The 19,384-nt window shown below is 41.6% G+C and overlaps 1 protein-coding gene across 1 annotated transcript in view; it reads right to left on the bottom strand.

Moving 5' to 3' along the window:
• The window catches only part of DCLK3 (doublecortin like kinase 3), a 31,406-nt gene extending 21,656 nt beyond the window's left edge, over positions 1-9,750 (bottom strand). The window contains exon 1 of the mRNA XM_063157144.1: positions 9,605-9,750. Within this exon, the coding sequence (XP_063013214.1) occupies positions 9,605-9,665 (61 nt within the window). The 5' untranslated portion in view covers positions 9,666-9,750. The remainder of the gene's footprint in view (positions 1-9,604) is intronic.
• Positions 9,751-19,384: the final 9,634 nt, after the last annotated feature.

The following is a 19,384-nucleotide window of genomic DNA, read 5'->3' as shown; positions in this document are numbered from 1 at the left end:
CCTAAAGAGAAAATGTGCCCCCCTGCAGGGAGCACAGCTTCTGTGACTCATTTTTAAAATTTACAAATCACTTGTGATCATCACAGTCCATCCCACTGTGGGGGTGGGGAGGGTGGGAAAACACCGGGAGAAGTCACAAAAATTCCTCTAGAAGACATTTCCTTGGAGTGTTTTGGATCATAATCTGGACATGGAGTAAAATTAAATGAATTCTGAAGACTTAATCTCCAAAGAAGTTGTGTATACAGAGCATCAACATCTGTATCTTAAGGAATTGCCTGGCTACACCAGCTAAAACAGCAGAGTAACAGGGTTTGCCAGAGGTCACCCACTGCAACTAAAAACACATTGCTGCCATTTGTCTTTCAAAACTTATCCTTTCCCTTGGCCAGTCCACAAGCTTTTGTTCATTAATTAAAATATTGCCACTCAGCTTGCATTCTTCTTGGCTCTCCTGCTGGATATCACAGTTTCAGTAATTAACAGAATGGTTCACCATTCTGCTATAAAGTCACAGGTTGAAGGGGAATTAAATTTTTACAGGGAGTTTTACAACACAAAACAGAAGGCAGCAGTGAAATAGGATCTAGGCACGGCATTGCTGTGAATAAGATGGTGTTATTTGAGCCCTCCAATTTTTTTAGAAGGCTTCCACTTACAAAAGCAATTATAAAAATGCCCCAAAGCATTAGCAGCAACTAAACTTGCACATGACAGAAACCCTGTGTCTGGGAGTTGTTTTGATATACTGGTCCAAATATAGGATAAACAAAACTCTGTTTAAGTGGGCAGAGAAAGGACAGCAGTATAAATGCCTGTTTTTTCCTTAAGAAAATTCCTGCTGAGGGCATGAAAAACAAAGACCATAGGGGGAAAAAAGGGAATGATCTTACTTGGTACCGAAAGGATTTGATTCCTTTCACAGTAATAACAAGTATCTTCAAGTACTTGAGTATGAAGAATGCCTCTGGTACTGAACTCGGAGCAGCTCACACAGGTTACCAATGTGCATCAGCAGTCAGCTCCAGGATGCAATCCAAGTCCTCTAGAAATGTGCCATCTTGATCTCCTCTCCTTGCTGTAAATTATTTAAAGCTGCAACTTCCAGGGCTAGTGCACACTGTTAGTGCCCAAGACTGAAGCAGTAACACAGCAAGTCTTAGTTCACTAGATCACATGCACAGAAACAAAACATGATCACAGGCATCCTTTTACAGCAAGTAAATTTTACATTATCTACAGCCCCACTGCTGGAAACACTACTGGTGAACTTTTCTCTCAAGACTCATACCCTATCTTTCCTCCCCTGCCATGTTTTACATCATTTTAGGGCAGAGATTTTGTTTGAGTCAGGACTGGTGGTTATTTCAGCAATAACACTTAAGGCAGACACACTGCATCAGTTCTGACCACATAAAACCCTGAGTAGAAAAAGTAAGTCAAATTTCACAAGGGCTGGATGAAGAGAGCATCAAATGTCTTGTTACTGTTGCTGTTAGTTGGACAGTTGCTGTTAATTCCAGCCTGAGACAGCTCCAAATGCTCACTCAGTTCAGAGGCTTGGAATTGAAAATAGAAAAGGGAACCTAGTGAAGAACTGAACGGTGAGGATAAGAGCAAAGAGGAATTGTGACTGCAGAGAAGGAAGCCAATAGTGCTATAGTCAGGTACTGTCTGACACACTGTAGTTCCTACAAACTTTTATACCTGCTGATAGCAATTCCCCTGGCCTTTACTGACACAGTTGAAGCAGATGGAGATTGTAATAGGGAAGCAGTAAAACATGAAAATAAGAGTGGATCAAGAAGTCAGATAGAATGCCAAACTTAGACAAAGAGATGGGATTGGAAGTCAGCAACAGAACTATCCTCTAATGGTCTACTCCTCTGCAATTCTCAATAAAGAACATCTACCTGCTTTTGCTGTCACTTGCCATATTAGCTTACACCAATTTATATTTTTTTAAATAACAGGAAGAACTACATACACACAAAGAGGGGAATACATTCAGAGAACATTAGCAAGGTCCTCAGTGAGACAGGAGAAAATTAAGAGTTATCACTCACATCCTGCATTGCATCAAAAGCAGCATGGCCAGCAAGTGCAGGAAGGTAGTTTTCCCCTGCTTTTCCATTCTCATGACACCTGGAGAGCTGCACCCAGCTCTGGGGCCCTTGACACATGAAGGATGTGGACATGCTGGAGCAACTCCAGTGGAGGGCATGACCATGACCAAAGGGCTGGAGCACCCCTCCTATAGAGACAGAGTGGGGGATGTTCAGCCTGGAGAAGACAGCAGCTCTGGGAATATCTTAGAATGGCCTTTTAGTACCTAAAGGGACCTAGGAGAGAGCTGTAGATTGATTTTTACAAGGGCATGGAGAGATAGGATGAGGGGGAGTGGCCTTTAACTGAAAGTGGAGATATTTAGATTAGATATGAGGGAGAAATTTTCACTGTGAGGGTGGTGATACAGGTTATCAGAGAAGCTTTGGGTGCCCCATCACTGGAAGTGTTCAAGATGGTGCTCCGAGCAAGCTGGGGGCAGTAAAAGGCTGCCCTGCCTGTAGCAGAGGGCTTGGAACTTAGATGATCTCTGGGGTGACTTCCAACCCAAGTAATTTCTTTTGTGAATTCACTTCCTCCTTGCATACAAGACAGTTTAGATATACACACAATTTTTCCTGTACACTGGACCCTCTTTTTCAGGTAAACTGGATTAAGGCCTGTGTTGTAGAGAAAATTATGTAACTAGAAGAGCTGAAAGTGTGTGAAAAACAGAGGAAGATCAGTTTCTCTGCTTAGGGCACTGCAGCCCTGAAGAACTGGATTCTGTCTCAACCACTTCCACTGAGTTTCAAAGCAATAGACTTAATCTATACTTTCCAGAGAGGATCAGAGTCTGGTAGCCAAAACAAGATTCTGAGACCTGGTTCACAAACCTGCTCAGTGTTCACAGCTGCAAGGGCATATACTGGAAGAGGTACTTCAGACCACAAGATAATATAACACAACACATAGATAACATTAAATTCAGGACCTGGGCATCTCAAGTTGCTTTCTTGCCCAGATTAAAGTACTTTTGACTTTATTTTCTGCACCTTGGCTGCCACTGAATGCAGTACAAACCTTCCCTTTGGAGGTATCACAGACAGGCTAATTCATATTTGTTACTGTAGAAATAACCATGACAAAAAAGCCCAGAAGCAAATAAGCCTGTATTCACAGCAGGGCTGAAAAACCACACAGCAGGAGGCATGAAGAGCCAGGGCAAACAGTAGAGTAGAGGCTCATTAGGAAAGCTTTGTCCATCACATACACTGATGGAGACAGAGTCCCTGGGGATAAAAAAAGCAGCACCTGATAATGCAATAATGCATACATCTTAATGCATAGGAATATGGGTTGGGGGAACAGCAGTTCTAATCAATAGTCATAGAAGCTTGACTTTGTAACCTGAATAATATTAGATTTTAACTACCTGGCCTCATAGAAATAGACTTTTTAATACATTGAAGAAATACATCAAATAAGCTTTACGTGCTCAGAATACACTTGATGGTAAGGCAGTTATAAACTATACTAGGCAATAAAATATTATTGTAAAGCATATGGTATTATAATCATAGTTTACAAAACAAAATAAAAGATGCACGCTCTTTTTAGAGACCAAAGTGTATTTTATTCAATTATGTTAACTGAATTTGAAAACAAAAACAAAACAAACCACAAAAAAAAAAACCCAAAAAACCCAAACTCATAGTGGTATTTGCATTAATTCTTATCCGCATTAGCTGCTGCAGCAGAAGGAAAACAAAATCATGTTCAATATCATTTATCAGCTGGATTCTTTCAAAAACAATTTTAATAATATAACAATGAAAAAAAAAAAAAGGGGGGGGAGGGGAGAGGGATCAGTTTAATTTCTATAACATCCCTTCTGCTACCCTAATGGGCATTTCCAGTCATACTCATGCCAGCACTTCCATGTCTGATATGCACCAGCGTAGGGGAGATCAATCACTGACCCAGTCTAACCCAATTTGTAGAAAATGAAAATCACTCAGCGGTTCAGACAGTGTTCTAAGTTCACTGAAGAAAAACTAATTTGGGCTCACATACAAAAAGAAAAAAAAAATCAGAATAATATCTCTATCTCATAAATATACAGTCTTAGCCCTAAAAGATCATATAAAATTAGTATGATGGGATTCCAAGTTCTTTATCTTTCACAATTTCACATCAAGCATGCTTAAATTCACATGCAATATTATTTTTCCTTTAACTGTCAGCCCTGCAAACTCAGCTATGTGTCAAGTTGGGTTCCTTCTGTCCCACACGTCACCAACAGAACTAAAGTTTCTCCCGGCCAAATGTGTCTGCTCCCATTAGGTGAGTTTCCAAAGTGTCAGCTGCAAGGAAAGAAAATGTTCTTAGTGGCTACACCTGGACTGCAGGACCACGGGAGACATGTACCTCTGGCCTCATGAGGGCAAGCAAGAAGACTTCAAAACTTTGCATTGTACACCTTATCTTCAGCACATTTGCTTTTTATTTTAAGAACAAACATACATTGTGTTATGCAAACTGCAAACCGGAGATCCTTAAATCCTTCGGTCCCATAAGTGTCCATTCTCATTCTTCCCCAGTCTCCCACACTAGAAAGAAAGAAGTGAGTCTACTCTCTTCTTCCAGGCCCTTTATCTCACTCCCTTTTTGGGACATAGACCTCAGAGTTAATGGGAGACCCTGGAGGACAAAGAACACCAGAGCAGCTAAAATCAGACACTGTAGCAAAGAAGTTCCTAAGATGAGAGAAGGACTGTCTAGAATGACAGTCCGATGGAAAAACTTTGCACTTCAGCAGAGGAGGGAGCCTGAGGGATGCCCACATTGGAAAACCCTCCCTCGTGGCTAAGGGAGCTCTGGACTTTTCCATTCTGAGGACGGATGTGCCTCTGTGACACCCTCAGCCCCAGTGTGTCATCCCACAGCCAAACACTTGTGGGAGGCTCAGCATGCCACCACATGTGACCATATTTACTGTGTGAGAATCACGATGGAGAAGTGACATTTAGCAACCACCTTTCCTTATTTCTCCTCAAAGATAAACTTAGAGTTTGCTTTGCCTTATTCCCCCCACCCCCTTCTCCCTCACTAAATGTTCAGAGCCCCTTTGGAGTCTGTGCTGGTGTTCTCCTGTCCGGCTCCTCCAAGAAGGGAGCAGCAGCGATGGGACTGCTGCAGATTGCTCTCTGTGTTACACTCCCCCTTCCAACCTTGCAACAGTGCTTGGGCAAAAATTATTTTCCCAGGTGCTTATCTTCTTCCCCTGCAGGCCCACAGCCACCCCACTGTACCACTGCAGGTTTTCTAAATCAAGCCATTTGTAATTAAAAAATAAAATATTTACAGCAAACACAGATGGTTCCTGCCATGTGTTAGTGTTAAACTGAGCTGAATCACACCCAGAGCAGCAGATGAAGGTAAAGATTTCATGGAGACTGGTAATGACTCACAAGTGCCATCATATTTACTTTTTTTTGGAGCAGAATCCCACTTTCATTATCTTCTTTCTGACATTTTAAGGGTAGCAAATTAAGAAGCAAGCATAAAGAGAAGTCTTGTAGAGAAGTATACAGATGCATAATCTGTAAAGAACTATGTGAAATGTAAGACTGCACGTGAAATGAATCAGTGCCTTTGGAGGTGTGAGGCTTGGTTTAAGCTGCATAAAACCAAAAAAAGAATATTATGAAACTGCTCATTTATTTAATTTCTTTCAAAGATGACAGGCTGTGTATTTTATTTGGAACAGGCATGGCTGCTTCCTGTAGTTTTCCTGCTTTAGGGTCTGCCCCAGTAACCAGGGAAGTCACTTCTGCAGTCCAGGACCTTCCATCAAGGATCTTTCAGGAGAGGGGTAGAACTGACAGAGGGAAACAAAAACATCTTACACAACTGTGGCATTTGCCAGAATCCATCTGGCAAAGCCCTCCATGTGCTTCTCAGGGCTCACTGTACAGGGAGCTCTTGACTGTTGATGCTCTTGACTCCTGAAGTACCATATATTTCAAATTAATTATTCACGTTTCATTACAAAGTAAGCTTTCAGCTGCTTTTTAGTCCTGTTAGCCAACAATGCCTCAGTCAAAGGAGCAGGATTCTGTTTCTTCTTGTGGGAGACATTATTTGCGTCGCTTCCTAAATCTCAACTTGATGACTAATCGGTTGCAACTGAGCAAACCCAGTGAAAATAAAAGAGCCTGCAGAGGTGTCACTGAGAGTTTAATTAAGCTTCCAGATCCTTTACTACCAATAACCTCGTTGCATAACTAAAGGAAAGACCCACCAGAGTCTGATTCTCCATCTGGTTTGCAAAAGGGGAAATCACACAGAACTTTTCTTTGTAAATATAGCACATTTAAAAGATGTTAACTCACATACAAAAGCAGAATTCCCAACCCCATTATTACAGAACTACTTTTTCAGAAGAGATTCATATATTGAAGTCAACATTGCAAAACAAATTGTTTCACAGGACTTCTAAAGGAAGATGGGTTTCTCAGGGAAAACTGTAAGCCAGCACTAATTAGTCTCAAAAGCATGATGACAAGCAGATCATGATTTTCACATCACCAGACATTTCCCAGCATTTCCATTAACTACATTCTTTGGAGTGATGAGAAAACTAAAACCTGGAGAATACGTGCAGGCTAGCACTATTGATGGAGTGGGAGATGGTGTTTTCAGACTGTCTGCTGAGAGCTTCCTCCACGAACATGTGGCATAATTGTTTTGCATTCTTACAATAATTAGACTGTGTAAACAATGCTAGCAACAGAGAGAAGATGGTAAACATGCCTGACTTTCACTTGCACTGAAAGCCAACTACTGCTAGGTAAGAGGGACAATGTGCAAGCATTACCAAAACTCCAAATTTACATCAGAATCAATCAAGGCAGTAACTCCCACTCTTTTTTCAAAACAATGAGTTTTTCAAAACAAGGAGTTTTTCCTCATTGTTTCCAGAATCTAGTGAACACTCCAAAAGGACAGAGCCCATATCCTGAAATTGAGACAAACATGGAAAACAGTATACTGTTATAAAGAGAAATGTCACATTCACCTCTTCAACTACCATATTTTCAGCTCTGATCCAAGTTGCATTGAAGCTAATTAAAAGTTTCACATTAGCTTCAGTGAGATCTGAGGCAGCTAAAATCACCATACTGTTCTGATTCTAATTATATTTACAAGAAAGATTCTAATTTTATTTACAAGAAAATCTATGTAACACTAATTCCAAATGTTGTTAAATGTCAAGGAATCATTAACTTAAAGGAAATGAGAAAATCAGTGACAGAAACCAATTCAATTCGCCCTAGAGCTGTTGGAAGAGAAGGAAGGACCATGAACTTCCTTTATTTTTACAAAACTATAGATGTTTCTGCAGAAAACAAACCAAGCTAGGTAATCCTGGAAATGGGGAAATGAATCCCACACAACTTCCCTTAGTCACCACGCGCTGTAAGTCCAGCTGGTGCCAAAATCGTGACGCTTTGCGGAACATGACCAGAAAAAGCAGCAGTGAAAACAGATACAAAGCTTGTAGTGACACTACCAGATACACTCAAAAAAGTCAGCCTAGCACGCCCAAGGGAATTAACCTGAGTATTAAAAAAACCCAATCTAGACAAGGTAACTTAAATACCACTCAAATTCAGAGGTTGGAACAGCTGCCACTAACTTGAATTAAACCAACTTATCTTTGCTGACAGTTTAAGTCCAATTAGCCAATTCAGGATAATAAGTCACAGATGGAGATTTATCAGAAGCTAACTCTCAGCTGATGTGCCTGAACATCCTACAAAAATTTTCATGGAAAAGGTCATGCTATTTCAGAAGATCCACACCCATTATGCTGCAAGAAAGGGACTAAACTCAGCAGGATCAGTTTTATCTGGAGAGCTGAAGGGTGCCTTCCTGAGATACAAAATTCAGTTACCTCTTGAGAAGAGCATGAGTCGCTATAATAACTGCACTTCTACTACATAAAGCAGCTGTAATATGTTTTGTAAGCTTCATTTCACTTGCTGACTGTTTTGGGAGTCTGCTGAGTTCTCAGCATTTCAAAGTGTCAAAACTGCATTCAGATCATAGAAAAAAACCACAAGAAGCAACAACAGAAAAAAAGAGGGGCTAGAAGAAAAGGAAACAAGAAGGTGGAAGACAAACTTGTATAGATGCATGTTTTCGTGTCTCTATATAAAATTAATATCAAAAGCATGCATAACAAATTATCAGGTTCAAGGAGAAACTCTCAGTTTATACTCTCACACAGGATGGGTTTCAATCTTAATGCTCAGAGGAAGGAGCTAGAAACTTTTTACACTATTGCAAGGCATTGGAATTTTTTGTTGGTTTGGGGTTTGTCCTTTTTTAAAAAAGGAAACCTTTTAGTACTCAGTGCAGCAAAAGTTTCAGTTTATGGGGCTGTTCTCAAGTACCGTGTCTCTCAACCTGAAAACTGCTCCATTAGCTCAAACCAGTGGCCCGTCCTGTCCTGCTGACACTGCATACTCAATGTACCCTGAGGAAGGCAGAAAATAATGCTGCACAGGGAAAAGTTATGGAATAGTTCTCCTATAAATACCTGCTCAGTTATTAAATAGAAGCAACTGATATAACTACAGAAGCCAGGGGATGCAAGGCCACAGCCAGCATTCTCCCCGATAGAGGTCTGGCTACCACATATCACAGAGCATCTCCATCTGACACAAGAGCCCTCCCCACTCTGAGCCCCTGCCTGTAACCCGTGCACCTCCAGCCGTGGTGATTTCCCAGCTGCGGGAAGACTGATCAGCCTCGAGCGGGTTTTAACACACACTTGTGCAATGGTTTAAAGCCCTTACACTGCATTCTATTCACTTTCCTTTGCAGAGCATCAGTGTGCTCTGAGCAGCCCACGAGCATTCGCTCCCAGTGAAGTACTCTCATGCCGACTATCAGGAGTGCAAGTTACTTCAGATCCTCAATTTTCACGGCAGCACAGACGACACCGTGCCCGCCTTTCCGAGCGGCGAACGCTGAGTTCGCACTCAGCCTCCAAAGCTTGCCCCGGTACCGGCGGGCTGCCGCGGCGGCTTCCCAAAGCAACCCGCTTCCTTCCCAGCCAGCCCACTCCGCTAGTCTGCCCTACAACACAAAGCTGTGGGGGCGAAGGGGCTCCTCTTGAATCCAAAATACAGCAATTAAAGGAGCACGGTGAAATAGCCACCCCAACTCCGGACCTTCGGGGACCTCTCTCCCCCTCCAAAGCCCTCGGGCCGAGAAGCATCCCACCTTCCTTCGTCAGTCTCCAGCCCTATTTTCCAGCCCAAACGCCCGCGAAAGCTTCCCCCGCTCCCCGCAAGGACCTGGGCAGGAACTTCGGCCGCCGCCCCGCGTCCCCCTCAGCCGGGGCGCCGCGCCGCCAGCTCGCCCCCTCCTCCCGGAACCTGTCCGAGCAGGGTCCTGCTGGGGCGGCTGCCCGCGGGGAAGGGGCCGAGGGAAGGGGAAGGGGCTGAGGGAAGGGGAAGGGGCTGAGGGCAGGGGCACTCACCCTGGCAGTGGCAGCAGGCGCCCGCCGCGGGGTGGAGCGGGGGCGGCGCGGCGGCCGGCATGGCGCGGGGGCTCGGCTCGGCTCCGGCCAGGGGCTGCCCGCACAGCTCCGCACGCTCCCTCCGCGCCGCCTCCCGCCTGCGAGGGCAGTCGGGGAGCGGGAGAGAGGCAGGGAAGGAAGGAGGGGACCCGGCGGAGAGGAGAGGCGGCGCCGCACACCGGCGGTCACACCCCCGCAGCCCTTCCCGGGCTGCCCCGCCGGCGGCACCGCCCCGCCGCCTCAGCGCCCGCCCGCCCCCGCCCCGCTGCTCGCCCGCCTCCCGCCGTTCCCCAGCGCCCGGCTCGGCCCCGGCCGCCGGGGTGTCCTCGTTTGCCCCCCAGCCGGGTGCCCGCCCGCCGGGCACCGGTGTTTGTTGCGTGCCCGGGGGCTCCCTCCGTTCCCGCGGGTGTCCCCAGATGGCGGGATACGGGGCATCGCTCCCAGCCCGCTCATGAGTGAAAACGCTTTTATTGTCGCCCTGTAGGTGCCAAGTAGACTTGGTAAATCATTCACAGAATCACAGAATATGCTGAGCTGGATGAGATCCTTCCTCAAGTATCATCGAGTCCAGCTGCTGGCCCTGCACATCACCATCCCCAAGAGTCACACCATGTGCCCGAGAGCATTGCCCAAATGCTCTTGAGCTCTGTCAGGCTGGCGCTGTGACCACTTCCCTGAGGAGCCTGTTCAGTGCCCAACCACCCTCTGGGCAAGAACCTTTTTCTGATACCCAACCTAAACCTCCCCTGACACAACTTCAATTTCGCTTGGATTAAAAAAGACAAGCACTAAGCAATGTAAATAAAGTGCACGCTGGATGCATGAACAACTGGTTGCCCAACATCTATATAAAATACAAGAAGGAGTTTATTTCATCCAGACTGCCCATGGATGCTGGCTACATGGCCGGCACACCTAAAAAGATATGCAAGTGAAGTGATGAGCCACTAAGCTTATTTAAGGGTTGTATAAATAGAGATTGGTCCCCATACCATGCTACAAAAGGAGATGCAACTTAACTTAATAACAGCACACACATACCTTCATAGGGGAAAATACCACAAACTAAAAGGCCCTTCATATTTGTAGTTGAAATGAACAAGAAAGTCAATGTCTGGGAGCTGAATGTGGGTAAATTCAAATAAGAAATGTTATCGATGGGAGTGAATAATCACTGGCACAAATTTGGAGGGAAGCTGTATTCTATTCTTTGGAAACCTCCTAATAACATAAGATGTCTCTGTGGAAAACAATATGTAAATATTGTACGAATAACTGGTAAATAGAGTATCCAAACAAAGAAGTTGGACTTACATGCAAAATTTAGTGGCCCGAGATATCCAGTAGGTCAGACGAAAAGATGTAGTGTTATGTCATTCTGGCCTCAAACTGAACAGAACGAAGCAAAACATGCTAAATATTATCTTATACTTTTATTTTTGTCATTTACTGAAAGTATTGTCAAGCTGACCTCTTTAATTGCTGGTCTTCTATGATTTTACTTCCAGGGTATTTCATCATTTTGGGAGCAACAGAGTCTAACACAACCACCTTTGTAAAAGTAGATCTTGAACAATATCTTCCCTGAAATGTGTTTCACTGCACTTATAAAGAAATGGGTATAAAGCTGAAATATCTTTACTCACTCTTTGACATGGAGAATTAGTATTTGGCTAGACTATGTAGTAAGTGAAACTATGTAAAATAAAACCATAGAAAAAATCTGTCTTATAAACAAGTAAAAACTCAGTTTGTCAAAACCCTGCAACACATTATAATACCAAAAAGATAGCATAATTTCACCATCTTTTGAAATCTTCATATTTGTTTAAAATCTCAGAAACTTTCAAATCCCAAACTTATTTTCTTATTTTTGCCTTACTTCCTTATCTAGAGCTCATTGCTTGCTACAGTCATGCAATCATCATTATCTTAGTTTTGAACAAAAGATCTTCAGGATTAGAGCTGCCTGGAGGAGCATAACCAAGGTGTTGCTTTTCAGTCATTTTCACACGTGCAGTTTGTGTTGTGTCACAACACAAACCTCTTCTCACACCTCTTCTGACACATCCCATGCCCATGTGAAATCCTGGCTGCAGTAAAGGCAATGCAGGTGTCTTCTGCTATTCCCCATCTTTCACCAAGTCCTTCAAGCAGTGTTACAGCTGATTTCTGCAGTTGTTGGCATCTCAGTTATTAACCCTGTCTTAAGAAATCAGGGACTGTGTTCAGTTCCTCTCTCGGACTCCTCCACCAGGTCATTCAACTTTTCTGTGTGTGACCTTTTCAATGTGAAATGTCAATAACAACATCAGTTAAAGGGATTTGCTGTTTTTGGATGCAAAATCCTTAGAACAGCTAAGTATCACTCTGCAGTTGGCTTCCAAAACAAGAATGCAACATGACCCAAAAATAAACACTAGGTCAGTGGCACACTCATTTCTTATCCTAAAATGAAAAACAGATGAGGAGTGAATACAGACTTCTGAAGACACCTCATTTCTACTTAGCTCTGGAAAATTGTCATCTCTGCCTTCATCAGAGTTCTGCGAAGGGGTTTTTCCTTTAATCCACTTTTTAACCAGCCAGTGACTTCAACCACTCCATTCCTCTGTTAAACTATCTGCTGCTTCCTTGCCATTTCTTAATAAGTGTAATCAAGAACCACGAGATTTGCTTCTCAATTATACCTTTTTAACCTGTAAGAAAGCTGAATTTCACAGATGAATCAGCAGGAAATTGCCGAATACACGTATCTGTGTTTTGCCCACCAGCTCACACATAGTATCTACAGATGGCTATGACTGACAACAGATGAGGTGGTACACCCTTGGAAATGGGATATTCAGTCTCTTTTAGTAAGAAATCCTGCTTTCTTTTGGCCTTGTCCTAAAATCAGCAATTTTCTTCGGCCTTAGAAACCACCTCTTCGTCTCCCTTTTCTCCTCCCTTGAGACTCAGGATTCTGCTGGCACCTGTTCTGTTTCAAGGGTGTGCTTAAATTAAAGGAGATATGTAAAACAAAATTTCCACCTGATCTTCTTGAGGAATTATTCTCTCTAGGTGATCATGCTCGGAAATTGCATTTTGTTTGTTTCTTGTTGTATTCTTATAAATATATCACTAAAAATAAATCCACATTTTTCACAGTGGACCTATTAACCACATAGGATCATCTGGTTATACTCCAGATAGGATCATCTTTTCTGCTATCACAATACATTGCTTTAAAAGTGATAAACCACCTATACACACCATACAAGTGAGGAAGAAGTCGCAAGAGCTACTATATATATTTATTTGCCTCTGTTTTGCATAATTTAAAAGATATTACAATTGCTTTGTGACAAGAAAAAAATCAGCTACTTTAAATTTAATCAGTTTATTCACAAAGTCTGATGAGAGCTGTCTTCCAAATGTCCAGAAATCTAATCTAGGATATTGAATAAATTGGCATAGAAATATCAGTTTCATAATGTGGTTTCAAAACCAAAAATGTTCGTCTATCATTTTTATGTGAAAGTCATTCATACACAGTGGGTTTCCAACTTGCTAATAGTCCCTGAGGTGGCAAATTAGGCTTGAAGTCTCAGAGCCCAATGCTATAATGTAATTTTGCTTTAGTTTAGAAAGAAAAGTGTGTGTATCATTTTCAAACAAATATGAATATCCCATGGCACTGGGATATTCCAAACACCCAGGAGCCAATGGTTGCTTGGGGCGCATTAAACTTTGTCACATCATGTGGTGTAAGGCAGCTTCCACTGACACAGAGGCTGAAATACAGAGGCTGAAATGCTGTGACAGGCAACCTGACACTGCTGCTTCTGGCAGAACCATGAGGGATTATTTCATATTTGCCAAAAATACCTATATTGTAAATAAGACAGCAGTTAATATAGCTCCTTAAAAAAAAATGAAACCCAGTGCATTTAATATAAGAACGAGACAAAAAAAAAACCCTGACCTTTACAGAGGACTAAAAATAATACTGAGTTCTCTCTAAACCACATTTCTATCTCATCTTCTATGGCTTGAGTATATGAAATACAAGGGGCAAAAGATGAAGGAATTAATCTAAATGAAGGTGAGGGTAGCTAACAGTCTGCTGCTGTTAGAGCTCCATAAGCTAATATTTCAGACCTCTTCAATAAGAAATCAAAAGCCATCAGTAAATGTTGAAGTGAAGGGAGACGACCCATTTTTGTTGATCAGCATCGACTCTGATTTATTGATCAAATCAGTCACCTTTTATAACAGTGTTAATTAACTTCATGCATATTGCAAAATCTGAGCTCACGATAGGTTACAGAGAAAACTCTAACCCCTCCTTTTATTTACAGTACCTGTGGTTTGTTTATTGAAACTAAGATTTGTGTTCTCACCGTGATATGAAAAGTTCTCAAAACCTTCATATCTGTTCCCAGAGCAGCCAAGGACAGAATGTTTACCTGTTATGAGAAGACTATCTGAGAATCCTGCTGTTTATAAAAAATGTGCCTGAGAAGCTAGTTATTTACAAAATCAAGCCTTTACAGCTGCCTTTTACTTTTCCATCAGCTGTATACTTTCATGGCCTCTTTCTTTAAGCCATGTTTGAACCAGGCTCTCCACAAGTAAAATACCAAAAATGACAGGCATTATTCAAATCACAAAAAACAAATGCCAAGCTATATGTGAACAACACAGGATTTACCCTCCACTCTCAAAACTAAATCTAAAAAAAAATCTGTTTATATGCATGCTCCTCCTTAAATGTCATGAAGGAAAGAGTTCCCAATAGAAACCAAATTCTAATACCAGAGTGGAATCAAGACAATGTATAATTTTGCCAGAACAGTGATACTACGGGCATTTGCATAACAACAGCACAGAACAAATTCACAAGATCAAACAAAAAACTCAGGATTCAAAGCTTCCTCAGCCACAGTCAGCAGGCCAGCAGTTATCCAAAGTGAAAACTAGACTTTGGCAACTTATTACCTAACCAAGAAAGAATATAATGAACACAATTGACTATTTCTTTCCAGAATTAACTTTTTATTTAAAGGGCATATTTAGAAAAGAGAATTGTATTCTCACCAAAGTAAGGTCTGTTATCTTCCTCTAACATACTCCCTTATTTCAGCTTCTAAGTCATGAAAATACTTAATCAGTGTCAAATTCAGATAATTAGAAACTGCAATGAAAAAGGGCATTGATAATAGGTGTACTATAAATGGCAATGTTTTGATGATGTAGGATAATTCTCCATGACTCGTTTTGGAAAGTGTTCATGTATTAAAGAGACACTCGTTGGTATCAAATGAGTAGAAATTGTGACTGCCTGACATCCCCCGACACTCCAGATTTCAGCTTTACCTGTGCTAAGCAATACATACAGAATTACAACTTCTAGTAAAACTCACAGAATGGCATGCTTATCATTAAGACACTTCTCTAAGGAGACATTTTATATTTTATTTATATTTTACATTTAATAATGTCTTCCATTCAGGTATTGCAAAGGTCATCAACATTCAGTGAAACCTTGCACAATGCACAATAAGGCACGTAGGCACTTCATCAATAGATGACCTGATCAAAACCTAGAGCAGGAGAAAAATAGTGAAGGTACATAAACTGTATTTAGGTACCTTAGATGAATATTAAAAGCAAGATGTTTCAAACATGGAGACACTCAATGAGGGTCATATAGCAAGTCACAGAAATAGAATCCAAACCTCAACTGCCTGACTTTGAGTGCCTCAGTATTCGCCATTGTTATTACAATATTTGATGCTGAATGTGGTTTTTTTTTGAAAATACCCTGGGTATTTACACACCTACATAAGCTCTCTATGGATTTTTTAGAAGTTCATCCCCTGGCTGGCAGTATAGCTTTAAAAATATATTCCTCTCCTTGCTTAGAAGTTATTCTCCCTTCCTTGCTTTGAAGTTTTGAACATGGTTCCTGCTGTGAATACTTATATTTGCTACATATCAGCTTATTTCATGCCTCATGTAAAGTGAAGAGGAACCTTAGCTTCTTGGAGACACTGGTTTTCACTGCCACTGATGGCTCAGACAACAGAAAATTTAGCTGCAAACAATGTGAGACAGTGTTTGTACAGATACATTTTTAAATGACACAATTCATAGTGTTTGGAAGCAGGCAGCTCATACTTACTAATTATGTCTGTATTGTTACTGTAGAAATGGAACACTACCAGAAAAATAGAGATGGGTGGGAAAAACAGATCAGTAAACCTGAAATAGCAATACCAATCTGACATAATGTTTTACCCCAAGGTCATTTAATCTACATTGGTCAGTACTGATGAACAGGCTGGACTTGTGAGTGACGCCAGAGCAAAGGGGCTCTACTGGGAAAGGCAAGAGAAGCATCACTGATTTTCAGGGCACCTCTTCAGGTAAACTGAGGGGTAATACATGTTTCTCTCCCCATGTTCAGCAGCTAGGCTTAATGAATAAATTCTATTCCTCACTTCTGCACTGAATGAAAAGGCCAGAGCAAGGAATGTGTTTCTGTTTTCAGGAGTGGTTGAGGAGCACTCCAGGTGCCCAGCCTCTGCTGCACCTTTGGGAAATGTGGCCACAACCTGTCATGTTCATACATGCAAAAGGGAGGATCCAAGATACTGCAGTCAGTCTTCTGTGTAATATAGCTGCAGATTTTCCTTAAATTCTTGCTCACTTCTCTTTTGAAATAAGGACTTCTCATGCAAGCAATGCCTGTGGTTGGTGGGAAGAGAAAGAATTTGAAAACTGTAGATTTTATCTGAGAAACTTTCAAAATAATACAAAATGTGGACTTTAGCGTCGTTATAAGAAAAATCCTCTACTGTGCTTTCCTTAAGAATACTTGAAAACTGTCTTTTGTGCAATCTCCAGTCTGGTTAATAATGCTTATGATTCTTAGGGAAAATGGATAAAGGATCCATACTTTCCTTATCACTCCTGAATACATTCCACTGTAATTAAAATTTCTGACAGCAAACAGGGCACTATCACCTCTACTTTCTGCTTGCTTGCAGCATCACTTTTGCATTTCTTACCCAGGACAGAACTTGTTTCTTGCCCATGCTTTTGCAGAGTCAGCCACAACGGTGTTCCTGATGGCCTCCTCCATCTCACCATAAAAAGCACGCATGACATGGAGGGAATCCAGGGACGCAGGGATTCGGCATTTTGAAACTTCTCCCCAAGGAGAATTCATGGGGAAAGCCTACACAGGTGATAATCTCATGGACAGAGACCTCAGTGGGACTCCTAAGCAGTCACATCAGTCAGGTCAAACCATCGGGAAAGATAGGACCAGACTGAAGAGAGCCAGATATAAAGTCCTTGCAAAAGGCCTTTGTACTCAACAGAGAGGAGAATTTAGAGCATGTAGCTTACCTTCCCTCTTACTACACTAACTCCCAAAAGACTGCCTTGCAATCCCAGTTATTCAATCCATTATTGTCATAGCACAGTGATATTCAGAGGTGACAATGTAAAGTCGCCCCTGGAATTAAATTAATGCATTGCAAGACACAGTTCTGACACTCTGATGAGCTGGGTCCAAATTTACACTTCAATAAATTGATGATTGTCACTTACAATAGGAAAAAAGTACAAGGTTAAGCCACATGGAATAAGAATGTTTCTAATGGATTACAGCACGCAAAAGAAGTTAACATATTTTTGTTTGTATGATTCATAGCCACTTTCACATCCACAGGAACCTGCTATTTAGTCCAGAAGAATACAGAAACTAAGACCATTTGTCATCCAAGTCAGAGAGAAAGAAAGAAACCTTCTACAAGATAGAAAAGCATATTAAAGAACAGAATGTGTTGAGGATAAAACTTGTCACTTTGACAAGGCCAAGAGACAAGCCAAGCCTGTGCATGGTAAATGCATGGAGTGTTCACACATTTATGCTAATGACAATGTAAACACAAATGTATTTATTAGGAATGTAATTTTCATGAGAAGTCACAGCTGAATGACAAATCATGAGTGCCTGAAAAGCATGCAATGAAGCAGAATCCTTGAAAACAAATTACTTCCCTAACCTCCTTGCCTCAATAAAGACCTTAACAACCTTGCATTAAAGTGAATGAATACTGCTCAGCTGTACCCAGAGTATTTCAAGTGTTTTGAAGAGTTGTCTGTATTCCTGAAGTTTTTATCATTTTTCCTTAAAACTTTTGAGTTTTGTAACACCGTATTAGAAATGCAATGCTTTAGCTGGGACCTTGAGATGCAGCCAGGGAATCCAGGGAAGAGATTCCCACTGGGCAGCAGGAGGCTGAGCTCTATTCTCAGCACATACAACACTGCCTGGCACAAGGCACCTCATTTCATGGCGCCTGCCTTTCCTCTTCCTAATTAGCTGTGATATTTTGGAGGAAAGGGATAGAGGGAAACTGAGGACAGCGCTGTCTCCTACAGCATTGTAGATCCAAAAAATTGTACCTTCAGGCTCCACTTTCAGCCAGGACATCTTGGTATTATTGAGGTATAAATAAAAATATCACATTGCAAAGCACCCTCTAATATTTAGAGGAAGATTGTGTGTAAAAAGAGTCACCAGCTGTTCCTTCTCTGCGTGCTTAGGACAACTGGTGCCACTGGTGCCATAACTTTTGGGAGCCCCAATTAGAATTAGCTATTTGTTCTGGACTTTGATGAACCACGTATGAAATCAGCTGGAGAACGAAAATAGGAGAAGTTGTTCTGGTTACTTTTTATATTTCATTAATCTCACAATCTAACAACTTTTTTTTTTTTTTTGAAGCCTCATCTGCAGTTATATGAGAATCTGCATTACCATAAAAAAATTCTTGGCCCTCCTGATTGAGAAAGAGTATCTTGAAAATACCAGCATTACTGGTTAAAGAAGAGCAGACAAATATGCAATATGGACATTAACTGTTTCAGGCCTGAATACCCAAGAAAGAAAGAATTTTGAGGCTGTGATTTTCTCTTCAATTTCTCATTTGTCTCTTTCCCTCTCATTGCCCAGTAATTTTGACAGCACTGACTAATTTCTACCAAAATTGACAAGAGAGTAGCCATTTGAAATATAACTGCCTTGTATACATTTTGTGAAAACTTTCAGCTGGCTAGCACACAGAGAGCCAAATTATTTTCCCTCACAAGAGCAAATTAACCAGGATGTAGCTGCTCTTCACATATGCTACTGCAGACAACCAACTGGCAGTAGAACATGTGTAGCCATCCATGGGCAGCCTCACATTAGCCCTGGCCCTGATTTTCTGGGATACCACTGACAGCTCCTGCATCAACAGCACACAGAGGAGGGCTGACATTATTCAGATTCAGGGAATGCATGAAGGAAGAGATAACAAACTGGAGGCAAAGGACAATTCATAGGAAACCAGGATTGATTACTCCCCCTAATCACAGAAAAACTCACTAAAATCTCACTGATTTTTGCATAGGGACCATAGACACACTGTCAATCTTAGGACAGCACAGTAAAACGAACACACAGCATTAATTTTGACTCATCAGAAAAGCATCTTAAAAGCCTTGTCACCTTTTTTTGATAGCACTTTCTTTGCTTCCCAGGCCAATATGATGTAATACATTATTTATAAGCTTTTGAGCTCTTTATGCAATAATTTCACCACTTTCCTGACTTAGCCTTCAAAACAAGAGTGCAAGAGATACACATAACTGGACAAGGTGAAAATTCATGAGAAAGTGTGTGGTTTTCCATTGGCT

The sequence above is a fragment of the Melospiza melodia genome, chromosome 1, assembly GCF_035770615.1.
Source record: "Melospiza melodia melodia isolate bMelMel2 chromosome 1, bMelMel2.pri, whole genome shotgun sequence".
Lineage (NCBI taxonomy): Eukaryota > Metazoa > Chordata > Aves > Passeriformes > Passerellidae > Melospiza > Melospiza melodia.
Note: the sequence above shows the minus strand (reverse complement) of the source record. Positions and strands in the feature narration are given on the sequence as shown.